The 16,060-nt window shown below is 44.9% G+C and overlaps 2 protein-coding genes across 4 annotated transcripts; one reads left to right on the forward strand and one right to left on the reverse strand.

Moving 5' to 3' along the window:
• Positions 1-552: 552 nt before the first annotated feature.
• nudt9 (nudix (nucleoside diphosphate linked moiety X)-type motif 9) lies at positions 553-4,362 on the reverse strand. Of its 2 annotated transcripts, none has more exons than XM_076995668.1 (9): positions 4,226-4,362; positions 3,256-3,437; positions 2,696-2,914; positions 2,495-2,584; positions 2,312-2,398; positions 1,805-1,916; positions 1,572-1,718; positions 1,405-1,489; positions 553-1,287 (listed from the first exon to the last, which is right to left on the reverse strand). In XM_076995668.1, the coding sequence occupies exons 2-9, from the start codon at positions 3,354-3,356 to the stop codon at positions 1,142-1,144; spliced, it is 987 nt and encodes a 328-aa protein (XP_076851783.1). In that variant the 5' UTR covers positions 3,357-3,437; positions 4,226-4,362; the 3' UTR covers positions 553-1,141. The 2 variants fall into 2 exon arrangements, with proteins under 2 accessions (XP_076851783.1, XP_076851782.1); XM_076995667.1 differs by having other exon boundaries at positions 3,603-4,283.
• A 91-nt stretch (positions 4,363-4,453) lies between these two features.
• Positions 4,454-14,303, forward strand: mapk3 (mitogen-activated protein kinase 3). 2 transcript variants are annotated; one of them, XM_076995666.1, is made up of 9 exons: positions 4,454-4,852; positions 6,375-6,557; positions 6,970-7,159; positions 7,774-7,890; positions 7,973-8,087; positions 8,199-8,330; positions 8,570-8,679; positions 8,864-8,993; positions 12,182-14,303. In XM_076995666.1, exons 1-8 carry the CDS (start codon positions 4,641-4,643, stop codon positions 8,981-8,983), a joined length of 1,179 nt encoding a protein of 392 aa, XP_076851781.1. In that variant the 5' UTR covers positions 4,454-4,640; the 3' UTR covers positions 8,984-8,993; positions 12,182-14,303. The 2 variants fall into 2 exon arrangements, with proteins under 2 accessions (XP_076851781.1, XP_076851780.1); XM_076995665.1 differs by having other exon boundaries at positions 4,456-4,852; positions 11,885-14,303.
• The last annotated feature ends 1,757 nt before the right edge of the window (positions 14,304-16,060 follow it).

Here is a 16,060-nt window from a genome sequence, read left to right on the forward strand (position 1 = left end):
CTTATGTAGAACTGAGGTCTACAATCCATATCCTCTCCCAACCACTCTTACAGTAATTATTTCAAGAGCAATGTTCAGTATTCTGTCCTTTCAACACTGCTGTTAAAAATGACATTTTAAATGCAGTAGCTACTTTACACTTAAATGTGTATGTAATCAACACACACCCCATGGTTCAATGAGGAACAATGTAAATATTGTTCAACCACACCCTACACATTCCACAGTGCCACATTTCTCACTAACTCAGCTTGAGGTATTCTCCCAGGTCAGGGAATGCATAGATGTGTACTGAATATGATGCACATGCCCAGATGGCTCATGAATATGTCCAGTTTGAGGATCACTGCTTTACTGCCAGATGCCACGGGACAGCACGCTCTCTCTGCATTCTCCACAGTTCACATATGAAACAAAAGTGCAAACATTATAACCTCAAACATCTGCAGGTGTATGGCAGTGGTGATAGGATGGTCATTACTCTATGGTGAGTGTTGTCCATTTGTAAACAAACAATAACTAAATAAATGACACAATAATAGCAACACCAAATGTTTTAACATCAGTTTTTATTTTTTAAATTAGTCAAACACAGTAGCTACATAAATAGTGGTACAGAATTACATCTGCCCATGCTGGTTTTTTTTTGGGGCAGAGCGTGGCTACATGGGAGTTGGGGTTAAGGTCTGCATGTTCTCCACGCTTAGGGTCACGTTAACTGCCTGACAGGTGATCCTGTATTATATCCTACTGATGTACTGATAGCTACATCATTACATCTCTCACACTGAAACAGCTTGTGCAGACTTTCAGACACGTGTCAAATTTCATCAACCATATCCCTGATTCTGTTTATCGAATCAGTGTCGGTGAATGTTAGGAATCCTGATCGGTCAGTGCAAGCTCTGGCCTAATCTGTTTCTAGATCAACCAAAGACAGCAACCAGAAGATGTGGATGTTCTAGGGTACTTCAAATGAAACACGTGTGTCAGGACAGGTAGGCAGCCAACACATCTGCACTCAGCCTCCCATTTTCAATTCACCACCACCTTGGAGTTATGAATGATAGCTACGTTCACAGCCATAATAATGTAAAGTTTTTCATTTATTTTCTCTGAAGGTGCTTGTCACCACTCGTGATTACCAGTGAGCATGTCTTTCCTTGGCAACAGTCTGCAGGAAGTGCGAGTGGCTGGCGTACAGGGTCTGAGAGGAGTCCACGTCCGTCCAGCACACTTGACCTGCATCATCGCCTGCTTGCAGCGGCAGTGCACTCACGCTGTCACCTAGGCAGCAAGGAAGAGCAAAGGTCACTCTGTGTACCCATGACCTAGTGGGGAGGTCTGGGAAGTAAACACAGCCAGAGCCGCTTTTTAAACAACAACAAGTTCTTCTATGGTTACCTGTTTCATCATGGAAGTTAACAGCTACAGTTTCCATCCAGGAGTTGTCCGTGTTTCTCGGGTCATCCACATAACCTTTATATACCTGGAAGGAATGACAGTGACTTTGCAACGCTGTGTTAGTGTTGTAAGTTTGTCCTCTTTAATAACTAACATTATTTTCTAACCTGAAAACCCGTAGAGTTGAAGAGCTGCGTTATCCGCTCGTGTATCTTGCCCTGTTCCTCCGAGGATGCCTCAATGGAGTTCAGAGCCTCCTCCGAGAACTCTCGCTGCAGGGCGAGAGAAACTAGCTCCCCTGGGTCCACCATACCCTGCACACACAACAAACCATCAGCTAATACACAATGTATCTGAACTATAACTATGGAGTTGTCAGTCGGGAACAGTGCACACTAACCCCTGGTATAGCCCATTCGCCACAGTCTTTCCTCTTGATGGACACAAACTGTAGCACAGGACGCTTAGAGATAGCATGAGGAACACGTTGCCCATCAGATCCTCTCTTCCACCTGTGAGAGACCACAGACCAGAGGTGCAGGTGGAACTATATGACCCTAGACATTAGGGGCTGAGAGACTGCGTCCCTTCATAAGTACACATCTGTGGTACATCTGAATACAAACATATTGACTTCACGGTTTCCTGAATCAGAGCACAAATGTCTTTGGCTTTGTGTGCTCAGCGGCCGAACTTCAGAAGTTGTATATTGTGTCATATTGGTGTGTAATACACACAGTAAGGTACACAGAATGTTTCTAGGATACCCAACACAAAGAAAGACTGGTTTTCTACGCCCACACGCTTTAAAGATAATTTGAGTGGTAACAATTCATTTAGCTGACAAACATGGTTTTCCTGACAGGTGAGTTTAGTGGAGAAACACCAGCTCCCTCAATCATGTTACCTGGTAACTATGGGGTCTGCAGCATGGTTAGGGCCCCACCGGCCCAGAAGCCCTCGGCCCTTCACGCCAGTTCTTCCTCTAGGGTTACTGAAAGGAGATGGATAGAGAAGTCTGGAGACACTGTACAGGAAAGTGAGCTTGGGTTTTTAAATCAGAGATTAAGCAGTTAACTGCAGGACTCACAGTGGTCTGCCATCCTGTACGCTGTACTCGCCATCGTGACTAGTCCTATCTACAGATCCATCCAGAGAGTTAAACTGCGGAGAAAACGAACTGAAACGGAAACAAATTTATGAACGAAAAGAACAAAATGATTACTCTACCCGCGAGCCCGTTCCGTGCTCGATACTTCTAGCTGAGGGTACAGCTGCAGAAGTAACTCACGCAATCTCTGGATCAGCCCAAACAGGTTGCTTGAGCACCGCCGGTGCCGTGTAGTCCACAGGGCTATACTCAGGCCAGCTTGTTGCCCAGCTAACCTTGTCTTCTGGAACAGGGAAGCGATGTACGTCTGAGCCGGGATACACCGGGCAGCGGGCCTTGACGTGCATGACGGTATAACTTGATGTACAGAGACTTTGGATTCTGCCACTGATGACTTTACTGGGCGCAACAGTTAAACAGTCCCGATCAGAATACTACTACTTAACGAAATGTATCACAACAGACTAGAGATTTTCTTAACTAGATAGCTTAGTCAAGACACGTTCTTGATTTCGTTATTTTTAACGAAATTCTTCACTTAAGATGGCAATAACTGCTTTTAATGCGTCTTCACAAATTAAAAAAACCTAGGTGTCGAGTGTAAACACAGGTATGTTGCAGTCAGACGTAAAACATCACTTAAAAATCTTTGTAAAAATCGTGTATTTGAGAATCATATAATCTTAGCTTTCATTACAACAAACGAAATGGGTTAATAAGAAATATTTTAATTTACATACCAGGATCCACCTGTAAAAACGGGGTAAGAAAATCCCACAACAGCTAGCGCTATATGCACCGGTCCAGCCCAACTGCAGAATATTCGTCTCATCACAAACATTCAAACGTCTTCAACTAGGAAGTGAGCGCCTGCGACACATCCAGCCGCTCCCTCACTGACGTAGCGCAACACTGACGTCACCTAAATATAATTTATATTTTGCAAAAGTATTTAATTGCCGACCGCAGTGGTCCATAAATATTGATACATGAAAATGCAACACTTCAACAAATACGGAAATTATTCCAAAATAAAATGGAATAAAGTGTCCTCTAATGGATGTAAGTAGATAAGGAGGTGGCGCACATAGGCTGTAATGGAGTGCAGGCTGTCCGTCCTCCGGAAGTCTAAAATCGCACGGGACTTACAGAAGATACCGCGTTCTCGTTAGGTGCACGAGCTTATTAACCATGTTCTACCAAGATCTTTCTTCGTGAAAGATGGGATTAGCAGGTCAGAGTGGTGGAAATGGCCAAAATTCTTACAAGAGTACAACCAGAAATCTGAAATGGTTAGATTGGCCCAATTCATTAAAGATTAATTTGACTGAAAAAAATCTACCCAGCGGAAAGCAATAGAGACGTTGGACCGGATTACAATACTGATTTATATTAGTCAAATTAGTAACGATATCGTCATAACAAAAGTTTTCGCATTATGTTTTTCAGCCAGTACGTTTAAGCTTGCTTGGAAGCTGTTGCTTGCAAGGCGTGGATGTTTAAAAACATTTGAGGCACAGTTTAACATTAATATATTTCTCACTAGCGATTTTTAATATCTTAGCCTAATTTGCACGATATGAATGATACGCTGCGACAGAAGCATTTACAGGCCAACAGACTAAATATAGTATAAGTGGGCTATTGCAGAATATCCCAATTGTGCGTTGAAAATATCGGAACTTAAAAAAATTCCCTAAATGTCGTTACCCGTTCAGCTTTTGCACGGGAGGCATGTGGTTGGTTTTCTCCACGATGCTGCAGCTGATGCAGTATTACAGCTAATAACAGATTTAGGCATCAAACTCCACACTAATCCACGCGGCACCGAGTGCACTGCGCGACGCGCGCCCTTGGTTTGCGTTTTCAAGCACGCGCACACGCCCCAATATTGTGCAGGCGAAATCCGCGCTCGCGTGCACCGTCGGTCTCCGTACACACTCGCGTAGTCTTGCACCGACGGGGGGGACGTTTATCGACACCTCCTCGACTGTCAGGCAAGCGGTGCGTCCAAAGGAACGACATCTACAAACACAAAACCCCGCTATTAACCCGTGGAAGCCTTCTGCCAGAAGGCCGCCTCCCCCAGCTACCGACCACAGACGACGAATTTCTGGACAGGACGATGGCGGATTCGGGCTCTACTGCAGCGGCGAACGGAGCTACAGGCTCGAACGGCAGCGCCGCCGGGGCTGGCGGAGCTGTCGCGCCCGGGGGAGCGACTGGAGCTGCGGGATCCAAGCCCGGCCTGGAATCTGTGAAGGGGCAGAATTTCGACGTCGGTCCCCGCTACACCGACCTCCTGTACATCGGGGAGGGGGCATACGGGATGGTGTGGTAAGAGAAACCGAGCCGAGCCGAGCCGCGTCGCCGCCCCGGCTGTGCGGCGGCGGCGGCGCGCGGGATTAGCTAGCTAGGGAGCTAACGCGCGCCTCCACCTAGCCTGCGATGTGCTGCGAGCAGGAAAAAGGGTGTCGCGTCCCCGGGAATAAATACACGCGACGACGCGCTTGGCCTCCAACTGTGCGAACATGACACCGCCGTTTTACGGGGGACTGACGGACTGTGAAACGGAACACGAGGCTCGGCAGGTTCCGTGTGGTCACGTTCAACCGCCAGCAACGCATCTCGGGCGGCGCGTCCCCGTTCGTCGAGGACGCTAGCACGGCTAAGTTAGCCTGGCTAGGTTAGCATGGCTAGCACGGCTAACGTTAGCACGGCTAGGCTAGCTGTCGTTTTGATGCCCACCCCGTAGTTGGCTGAACTAAATGTAAAGTTACGTAGTTACTAACGTCCAGTTGAGCTACATTGCTTTGTAACTGTTTCTAGACAACGACAACCACACTACGATACAATTCGAAAATGTGTTCGTAATTATGGCCTGTGTGGAACTTTTTGTCTTTTGGCGAGGCGTGTATCGCGCTAGTTCGGCGCTGTGCGCTACACTGCATGCTAACCCATTAGCACTGAGCAAACTGCCGTTTCCTAACGTTCGGCTCGTGAAATGGGCGTGGCCACGATGCTGCCGAATTAACGTTTCGCGGAAGTGAGTCGGTGTCAAGGCCGTGGCGGCGATGCGCACTCGAATAACAAAACAATTAAAAGCATCGTTGCAAGGAATCGTTTTCAAGTCGGAGTGCTGGGTATTTTTTTAACTTATTAGAATCAGGAAATCTATTAGATACGTTACGTTTAAAAACGGGGCAAGTTAAATTGCAATATGGATGCTGTGAAGGATACGTTAATGTAATAAGACACTCCAGCAACTTTTCGGGTTAGGCCACAAAACGAGTTCCAAGCTGTCTGATAATTTGAGTACGAATTTAAAGAGACCGGACTGATCTTAAATGCGATTAGGCTTTTACAAAATGCTGTGTTAAAACTACGTGGGTAACTGAAGTCTTGTTTCTTGAAATACTGCCAGCAGCTGAACAGTAATCTCACTTTATTCAGCATTTCTGTTAACGTGTATTTGTATACATTTCAATAGTTTTTATATGCGTTATTTAGACAGTGTAGGTTACAGCTAAGTATGACGTAACCAAGTGTACACAAGCACATTCCCCATTACTCAGTATTTTACTAAATGCGTTGTGATGGTGTGTCAATACTAAGTGTGAATGCTTTGTCCATGTGTGTAGTCCAGTATACAGTAAATGGTATAGCAGCTGTGGGACATCACATCACCATATCTCTGCTGCCTTTAGTTTCTAGGTTAGCTAAGCAGTTTTGTTAAGTTGGAATTTTTGATGCATGCTTTGTGAGCGTGTGAGGCAGAACCATTGTTTCTCTCCTCTCTTCCTCTCTCTGTCCACACTCACTTCACTCCCTCCTCCCCCCCACTACCCAATGCACTCAGCTCTGCTTTCGACAATGTGAACAAGATCCGGGTAGCCATTAAGAAGATAAGTCCCTTCGAGCACCAGACCTACTGTCAGCGCACTCTAAGAGAGATCAAGATCCTGCTACGCTTCCGCCACGAGAACATCATCGGCATCAACGACATCTTGAGAGCACGTCGCATTGATTACATGCGGGATGTGTATCCTTGCACGAGAGTCCCACTGGGCTGTCCCGCTGAGCTGTCCCACAACAGCAGCTCATGTTTCTGTCCAGAATCAGACTAAGTTAGGGCTTCAGAGATTTGTGAAGTTAATTTTTTATAACTAAATTTATATATTATCTTCCATACTAATAGTTATTGTTGTTATTACTACCATGCAGGAATCATCTTTGTTTTCTGATCTTAAAGCTTAACAATATAAAGCTTTGGCTCTGGATATTGGCAACAATCCATTTTCACAAAGATTTTGCAAATATTCAGCCATAGTTGTCTGATGGTCCTTTAGCAGTGCTGTAAAACGCTAGCCAAGCAGACTGGGATCCTGGCTGATTCTGAGTCTCATCCACAACATGCTCTAGTGAAGCTCTTCATCTCCTTGACTTCCCTGCAGTTACATTGTACAGGACCTGATGGAGACCGATCTGTACAAGTTGCTAAAGACTCAGCAGCTCAGCAACGACCACATCTGTTACTTCCTGTATCAGATCCTCCGTGGGCTGAAGTACATCCACTCGGCCAACGTGCTCCACCGAGACTTGAAACCCTCCAACCTTCTCATCAACACCACCTGCGACCTCAAGGTCAGAGCTGCTCACCTTCCACACTCTTTCCTGGCTCTTTTTATTCATTTGGACAAATATCTAAATAGCTATAAATAGTTAAGGGTTAAGACTGTGGACTGATTAGGGTTAAGACCATGGAAAGTTTAGGTGTACGGGCTGATCCTCGATTTCCTTGATGGTTGCTCAAGACATTAGAGTATCTGGATTACTAAAAATCATCAATGCAATTTTTAATGTATTACTCCATCCACGATATTCCTGCTCCCCATTGTGCCTCAAGCAAAATCCTCCAGAAAGGAAGAAACGGTTTCAGTAGACAAACATTAGGTTTGCTAACAACAAAAACGTTGGAGCATACCAAATTATGTTTGTGATATTTTATTATTTCTAGTGTAAATGGGTGGGAGGGTAATAGGAAGATGATTTTTTTACAAGTTAGGAGCGCTTTAATTTACTTCTGTTTTGCGATTTGAAAATGTTTATTTAAAATTCAGAAGGTATTATCGCACTTAAATTACAGAATCAGGTTTTATTTTTACAAATAATGTATGCATTTTAAGCAATAAATTTTTTGTAAACATATTATAATGTAAACATATTGTGTGAGATCCCCATCTTTCTCCTCATCTCAGATCTGTGACTTTGGGCTGGCGCGTATAGCTGACCCAGAACATGACCACACTGGGTTCCTCACGGAGTACGTCGCCACCCGCTGGTACCGTGCCCCTGAGATCATGCTGAACTCCAAGGCAAGCATGTGTGAGGCAGGGCCTAGCATTTGGACATCTCTTCTCATATAATGTCTGAACTTGGTTGTGTGTGTACTTACAGGGCTACACAAAGTCCATTGATATCTGGTCGGTGGGTTGTATCCTGGCCGAAATGCTGTCCAACAGGCCCATCTTTCCAGGAAAGCACTACCTGGATCAGCTGAACCACATACTAGGTGAGTCCCTGCTAAGACTTGGACCCCTCCCACTGCCCGTCATGTCCCCTCCCCTCCCAAAATATACAATGAAACATAGTGGTGAGTTGTAAGAGTGTGTGTGTCTGTTAGGTATTCTGGGCTCCCCATCTCAGGAGGATCTAAACTGCATCATCAACATGAAGGCGAGGAACTACTTGCAGTCTCTGCCCCCGAAACCCAAGATTCCCTGGAATAAGCTGTTTCCCAAGGCTGATAGTAAAGGTATTCCCTGGAATAAGTTTATAGGTTTTGGGAAAGATCCCCTTTATGCTTATATTTTAGGGGCCTTTGCATGCGAGTGTGTGTGTGTGTTCAACACCATCTTTTTATTTAGCATTTTCTGATGTAGTTCTTGTGACAGAACTGATCTTGTGTTGATGGGTCTAGGAGATTTTTAATGTGTTGTCAAACACATTGTTATTCATTTAAAACACAACTAATCCCTTCCTGTTCCTGTTTAGCTCTGGACTTGTTGGACCGTATGTTGACCTTTAACCCCATCAAGCGTATAACTGTGGAAGAAGCCCTGGCCCACACTTACCTGGAGCAGTACTATGACCCCACTGATGAGGTACACCCTTCCCCTCCACATGCCCCTCCTCTCCTGCCACACTTTCATCCCCTCCCCCCACTTCCTGTCTTGCTGTCTCCTGTGCAAAAATATTATGTGGTCAAAACAACTTCACATGCGTGACACAAAACAAACCTTATCCAGGCACTCTAAAGGTTTGAGTAACGTGTGTGTGTGTGTGTAGCCTGTAGCTGAGGAGCCCTTCACCTTTAACATGGAGCTTGACGACCTTCCCAAGGAGAAGCTGAAGGAGCTGATTTTTGAGGAGACGGCCCGCTTCCAGGCCAATTACCAGGGCTCCTGAGGGAAGCCAGGTACACCCCCACCATAACCTACACCCCCAACATACACCTCCACCATATACCCCCACCATAACCTACACCCCCAACATATACCTCCACCATATACCCCCACCATAACCTCCACCCCCAACATACACCTCCACCATATACCCCCACCATAACCTACACCCCCAACATATACCTCCACCATATACCCCCACCATAACCTACACCCCCAACATATACCTCCACCATATACCCCCACCATAACCTACACCCCCAACCTACACCTCCACCATATACCCCCACCATAACCTACACCCCCAACATATACCTCCACCATATACCCCCACCATAACCTACACCTCCACCATAACCTACACCTCTACCATATACCTCCACCATAACCTACACCTCTACCATATACCCCCACCATAACCTCCACCTCCAACATAACCTCCACCATAACCTACACCTCCACCATATACCCCCACCATAACTTACACCTCCAACATATACCTCCACCATAACCTACACCTCCAACATATACCCCCACCATAACCTACACCTCCACCATAACCCCCACCATAACCTACACCTCCAACATATACCTCCACCATAACCTACACCTCCAACATCACGTACACCTCCAACATACACCTCCACCATATACCCCCACCATCACGTACACCCCCACCATCACGTACACCTCCAACATATACCCCCATCATCACATACACCTCCAACATATACCTCCACCATAACCTACACCCCCACCATCACGTACACCCCCACCATTACATACACCTCCAACATATACCTCCACCCCCACCATAACCTACACCTCCAACATATACCCCCACCATCACGTACACCTCCAACATATACCTCCACCATCACGTACACCTCCACCATATACCTCCACCATAACCTACACCTCCACCATATACCTCCACCATAACCTACACCCCCACCATCACGTACACCTCCAACATATACCCCCACCATCACGTACACCTCCAACATATACCCCCACCATAACCTACACCTCCACCATATACCTCCACCATAACCTACACCCCCACCATCATGTACACCTCCACCATATACCTCCACCATAACCTACACCCCCACCATCATGTACACCTCCAACATATAGCTCCACCATAACCTCCACCATAACCTACACCTCCACCATAACCTACACCTCCACCATAACCTATACCCCCACCATCATGTACACCTCCAACATATACCTCCACCGTAACCTACACCTCCAACATATACCTCCACCGTAACCTACACCTCCACCATAACCTACACCTCCAACATATACCTCCACCATAACCTCCTCGTACACCCCCACCATCACGTACACCTCCAACATACACCTCCACCATAACCTATACCTCCACCATAACCTATACCTCCACCATAACCTATACCTCCACCATAACCTATACCTCCACCATAACCTACACCTCCACCATAACCTCCTCGTACACCTTCACCATAACCTCCACCTACTCATACACCTCCACCATCACGTACACCTCCAACATATACCTCCACTATCACGTACACCTCCAACATATACCTCCACCATCACGTACACCTCCAACATATACCTCCACCATCACGTACACCTCCAACATATACCTCCACCATCACGTACACCTCCAACATATACCTCCACCATCACGTACACCTCCAACATATACCTCCACCATCACGTACACCTCCAACATATACCTCCACCATCACGTACACCTCCAACATATACCTCCACCATCACGTACACCTCCAACATATACCTCCACCATCACGTACACCTCCAACATAACCTACACCTCCACCATAACCTCCTCGTACACCTTCACCATAACCTCCACCTACTCATACACCTTCACCATAACCTACACCTCCACCATAACCTCCTCGTACACCTTCACCATAACCTCCACCTACTCATACACCTCCACCATAACCTACTCGTACACCTTCACCATAACCTACACCTCCCTACTCGTACACCTCCACCTCCACCTACTCGTATACCTCCACCTACTCATACACCTTCACCATAACCTACACCTCCACCATAACCTCCTCGTACACCTTCACCATAACCTCCACCTACTCATACACCTCCACCATAACCTACTCGTACACCTTCACCATAACCTACACCTCCCTACTCGTCCACCTCCACCTACTCGTACACCTCCACCTACTCATACACCTTCACCATAACCTACACCTCCACCATAACCTCCACCTACTCATACACCTTCACCATAACCTACACCTTCACCATAACCTCCACCTACTCATACACCTCCACCATAACCTACTCGTACACCTTCACCATAACCTACACCTCCCTACTCGTACACCTCCACCTGCACCTACTCGTACACCTCCACCTACTCATACACCTTCACCATAACTTACACCTCCATCATAACCTCCACCTGTACCTACTCATACACCTCCATCATAACATACATCTCTACCATAACCTACACCTCCACCTTCTCATACACCTCCACCATAACGTACATCTCTACCATAACCTACACCTGCACCTACTCATACACCTCCACCATAACTTACATCTCTACCATAACCTGCACCTACTCATACACCTTCACTATAATGTACATCTCTATCATAACCTACACCTCCACCTACTCATACCTGTACACCTACTCGTATACATCCTTCACCAGATTGACTTACAAAAGTGCGGTCATCTACTCCCAGAATGCTTTTTACCCAGTACAGTAGGTTAGTCAAAGATACAGTTTAACTACAACACTGTTAAATACAAGAATCAGTGCTGAGATGTGTATTTTGCAGAATTGCTAAATAAGTACAAGCTCCATCAGTCAGTGATGTGCTCTCCTTTTCTGACTCATCAGCCCTGACCAAGAGAAGTGGGGTGGTGAGGAGGCCGGGAGAGCACGCTCCTCCACACATACATATATGGTATTGAACAACACAAAAAAACCCAGAAAAAGAAGACAAAAATGACCGGAAGTGTATTGAAAGCTGTTTGTTTTCTTTCTCCATATCTGTCATGAGCGGGTGGAGTGCGGGTGGGGCGTGGTAGCCTGACACTTTAGCACCACCCAGTGGGGCTCCTGTTCTTGCGATCTCTCTCCTTGGTGTGCACATCCCCTGTTCTTTTACCCCTGTTCTTTTACCCCTTCTCCCAGATCCCTCACTGTTTGTGCTCCCGTGCAGTTCTGTGTTGCTCTAGTGAGGAGGAAGAGTAAGTGGGGAGAGGAAGAGTGTAACGTCGATATGATCTCCTCATGGACCTGTGTCTATATATACATATATATATATATAAATGTGAGTGTGGGTATATGTATGTTTATATATGTATACACACACATATGTATGTGTTAGTGTGTATGTGTGTGTATACACGCATCTGTACATGGGCCTCCCCCTGGAGTATTATAAGTTTGAGATCTATTTGTACACTGTAATTTGAATGTTATCACTTGCAAAATGTTTTGTATGTTGCTAATTTGTATTTGAGTATTTGTTTGAAAGTGACTTACTGCTTTTCTATATTTTTTTTTAAGAAAAAATACATCAGCTAGTAACAAGCCTGGGTCCTCATTTTTGGCTGTTGTGAAAAAGGTCTCTCAGATTGTGCTGACGGGAGTGTCCTATCCTGATGGTGTGAATGTGGTGTGGGAACCCAGCAGGCTGGGAGGGGGAGGCGGGCCAGCTGTCAGTTCACCTGCTGCCCCACCCTCTACCCCACCCTCTACCCCGCATCCACTGCTCCCTTCACAAACAGCTTTTTTTTTCTTTTTTCTTTTTTTTTTTAAACCACAGCTTTTGGAAGATGAAGCCATCAGTACCATTGAGCTTAAATATCACAACACATTCCTAGTGCTCTCCCACTCCCCTCTCTTCTCGTCCCCTCCCCTCTCCTTCTTTCCTGTTGCTACCCCAGACTGTTTTGACTTGTGGTAATATTTTTGTCTTCACACGTCCTCTGTGTGCGGTGTGGTCCTACCTTCTCGCTGGTGCTTTCAGCCCAACAGTAGAATCGTTGGTTGCTATGGCTATCACTGCTCACTTTCCCTAGTAGCTTATTTTGTCCTTGTCTATCATTCTTTCTCCACCATCTCCATCTGTATCATTCCATCTCCATCCATATCATTCCATCTCCTCGGGTCTTTGCAGCCTGGGGTAACACAGCCAAGCTGAACGGTTTCAGGGCCCTGGCTCACAGTTCTCTCCTCCACCTTGTGATGTCACTACTTTGAAAGGGCTTTTCCACAGGGCTTGCTGACCTCATGCCTCTCTTGCCTGTGATTGGCTGAAATTGCATTTATGTAATCTGTGACTGACTTTGCATGTTTACCAATCACAGCTACAACTGCTCTTACCCTCCTTTTTGAAGAACTGTTATTACTGTTAATTTTCTAGGGAACAGAGGTACTTTTGGCCAATCGTGGATGAGGAAAGTGAGCTTTAGGAGGAGGGACAGAGAAAAGCCAATCAGCAGAGTGTGTTTGCACTGCTGTTACCACTACTCAAACACCCCAAACCCCTTCCCTGTCACATGACTAAATAGTTTTTGGCTTCTTTCTGTCCTTTCTTTGAGTTTGAACTACACAGTTCCTATCATTCTTCAGTCCTGCCATCTTCGTTTCAGTCCCTCTTTCTGATCCCTGCTCATTGTCTGTTCTCTCTTTCTCTCCGTCTCTGTCCTCTGTTTCTCCTCAAGCATTACACCTCCACCCTGAAGGAAATGAATCATTATTGGGGATATCTCTGTAATGCTTATTTACAAATGGGACCATGGGACCACTGTCTACATGTAGACCACTGTCTACAATCAACCATACAACATTTCAACACAAACCAATACCCTTCAACAAATTTATAAATCATAAAGCAGTATGTGGGTTGAAAGATAAAGCCAATGTGGTAGATTTCATATTGTCTTTTAATGGCTGTTCCTAAAATTATTGTTCTACTGGTGAGTTTTTTTTTTATTTTGGTTTTTTTTTTATTAACTGTAGAGGGATTTAAATTTTCTTTTTTGTACAAGTTGTGTTTTTTTTTTATTTTTATTATTCCTCTCTGTGGGTGTGGAATTTAATTGCCAGTGTCATTCTTTCTGAAATGTTTGTTCCCTTAATCTTATAAAGGTCTTATTTTAAATCATGATTTTAAAGAAACGATTAGGTTGAGATATGAACCATGGATGGGTCTAGTAATGTACATGCTTATTGGTATTATGAATTAAACAATTAACACAGAAACTGAATTATATACATATATTAAATAAAATTGCTAATACTGTAAGATTTTGTAGTGCATTGATGTGGGAGTTTGACATTTTCTTCAAGCAATGAGAATACACTACTGTGGAAGAGGGGGAGTTCTAAGAGGAACACTTCCACTAGAGAACTGCTTTACTATTGAGACACTACTAGAAAGTTGCTTTTCTAGTGAGATGCTTTACCAGAGAACCACTTAACCTTTTTAAGGTAAAACAAGGTTTTTATATTTTTTAAAGTATGCTCTGGTCTATGGCTACATTGAGGTGGTTGTGAAAAAAAACCAAACATCCTCTAACCTGTGTGGAAGATCATACGGAAGGTGTTCTAAAGTTTAGTGCTCTAAGGAACAGATACTTAGTTACTCTTCTAGATATGAACTAGTGATGGTTTCTCATAAAGGTTTATATTTTGGACACATCTGAGCACTGTGTTGTTACATCAGGCCTAAAGCCATTGTGTCCTAGCCAGTCAATGCTGTGGCGGAGTGTCGTGCAGAACTCGTGGTTTCTTTATACTGTTTATACAGGTAATGCTTTGAGTTGGTGTAAGTAAAACAGTCCCAGAGGATTTTCCCCTCTAGGTTCTGTGGTATGGAATAGTTGTTCATCTGGTTCAGAAACTTCTCTGTGCTCTTGACATGTTCTGGCAAGGTTAGACATGTTCTGCTGAGGTTAGTAAAACAGCTTGAAGCCCGTCTGTCTCACGCTGCCTGATGTTGGAGGTATGTGATAAAATCATCCGTTGGGTTTCGTACTGTTTTAAAGGTGATCAGCACTTCATTGCCTGATGTCGACCTAGTTACTGTCATAAACCGACAGTATGTCGTAAAACACACAGTTTGTCATGAACAAACTTTGTTTGTTTACTATGCATTGTGCCCACGAGCAACAGAATTCTTAAAGCCAAATCCTACCTAGACACATTTGCCCCCTTAAGCAAGAAAACGTCAAACGGGTGTGTTATCGCTAAGGTTTCAGCTCATAGCACACACAAGCCTACACGTGCTATGAGCCGATTATCTAGAACATGTAGGCAGCTGAAAGGGTGAACCAAATACTCAAACAGGTGACGGTGATCAGGTAATCAGTGTTCAGTATTCTGGTAATAGGGAATGTGAGAGGCTTGAGGTGTGTGTGTAAAGTGAATAGGTGTGTCTCTGGCTGGGAGCCTGGCAAACTGACAAATAAAAAGGTAATACATTGAAAACCTGATACAATTACTGTAAAATTAATAGTAAATTACATGTTATATAAAAACATTAATTGTTCCAGGTATTCATGGAGAGCTCCAGAGTATAGGGACACTAGAACACGCCCACTTGTTAGTCTGGGTTCTGCAGGGACTGGCGTAAGAACAGGAGTGGACAGGCCAGCAAAAAAATGCTGTAGAAGCAGAGGAAGAATATTCAAATGAACCCTAAATAATAAGCAGTTAGTAAATGGACTTAACAGTTATGCTGTATGATTAATTCTGGTGTTTGTCAATAAATAATCAGTCAAACGGGGGCGCTGCTTTAATTCAGTCTTGTAAGATGTAACTGCATGTTTTCCTTTCCCCCAGACATGAATTGCATTTACACAGTGAGACTGTCCCCATCACTCCCCCGTCTGTCTCTCTCCTGTCTGTCTCTCCCCCGTCTGTCTCTCTCCTGTCTGTCTCTTTCTCACACTCAGTGTGTTTTGTTAATCTTTTGCACATTTTTCCTGATGTCTCTCAGCAGCTCTATACAAGCTCAGACAATACAAACCAGGAGCAATGTGCTGATGGACACATCTCCCA

This window comes from Brachyhypopomus gauderio, chromosome 2 (assembly GCF_052324685.1).
Source record: "Brachyhypopomus gauderio isolate BG-103 chromosome 2, BGAUD_0.2, whole genome shotgun sequence".
Taxonomy (NCBI): domain Eukaryota; kingdom Metazoa; phylum Chordata; class Actinopteri; order Gymnotiformes; family Hypopomidae; genus Brachyhypopomus; species Brachyhypopomus gauderio.

Coding starts and splice junctions, on each gene's coding strand:
- mapk3 (XM_076995666.1), top strand. CDS start 4,641: ATGGCGGATTCGGGCTCTACTGCAGCGGCGAACGGAGCTACAGGCTCG. Junction 6,558..6,969: donor ATTGATTACATGCGGGATGT/GTATCCTTGCAC, acceptor ACTTCCCTGCAG/TTACATTGTACAGGACCTGA. Junction 8,088..8,198: donor TCAGCTGAACCACATACTAG/GTGAGTCCCTGC, acceptor TGTGTCTGTTAG/GTATTCTGGGCTCCCCATCT.
- nudt9 (XM_076995668.1), bottom strand. CDS start 3,356: ATGTTTGTGATGAGACGAATATTCTGCAGTTGGGCTGGACCGGTGCAT. Junction 2,399..2,494: donor GTACAGGATGGCAGACCACT/GTGAGTCCTGCA, acceptor ATCTCCTTTCAG/TAACCCTAGAGGAAGAACTG. Junction 1,719..1,804: donor GCGAATGGGCTATACCAGGG/GTTAGTGTGCAC, acceptor TTGTGTGTGCAG/GGTATGGTGGACCCAGGGGA.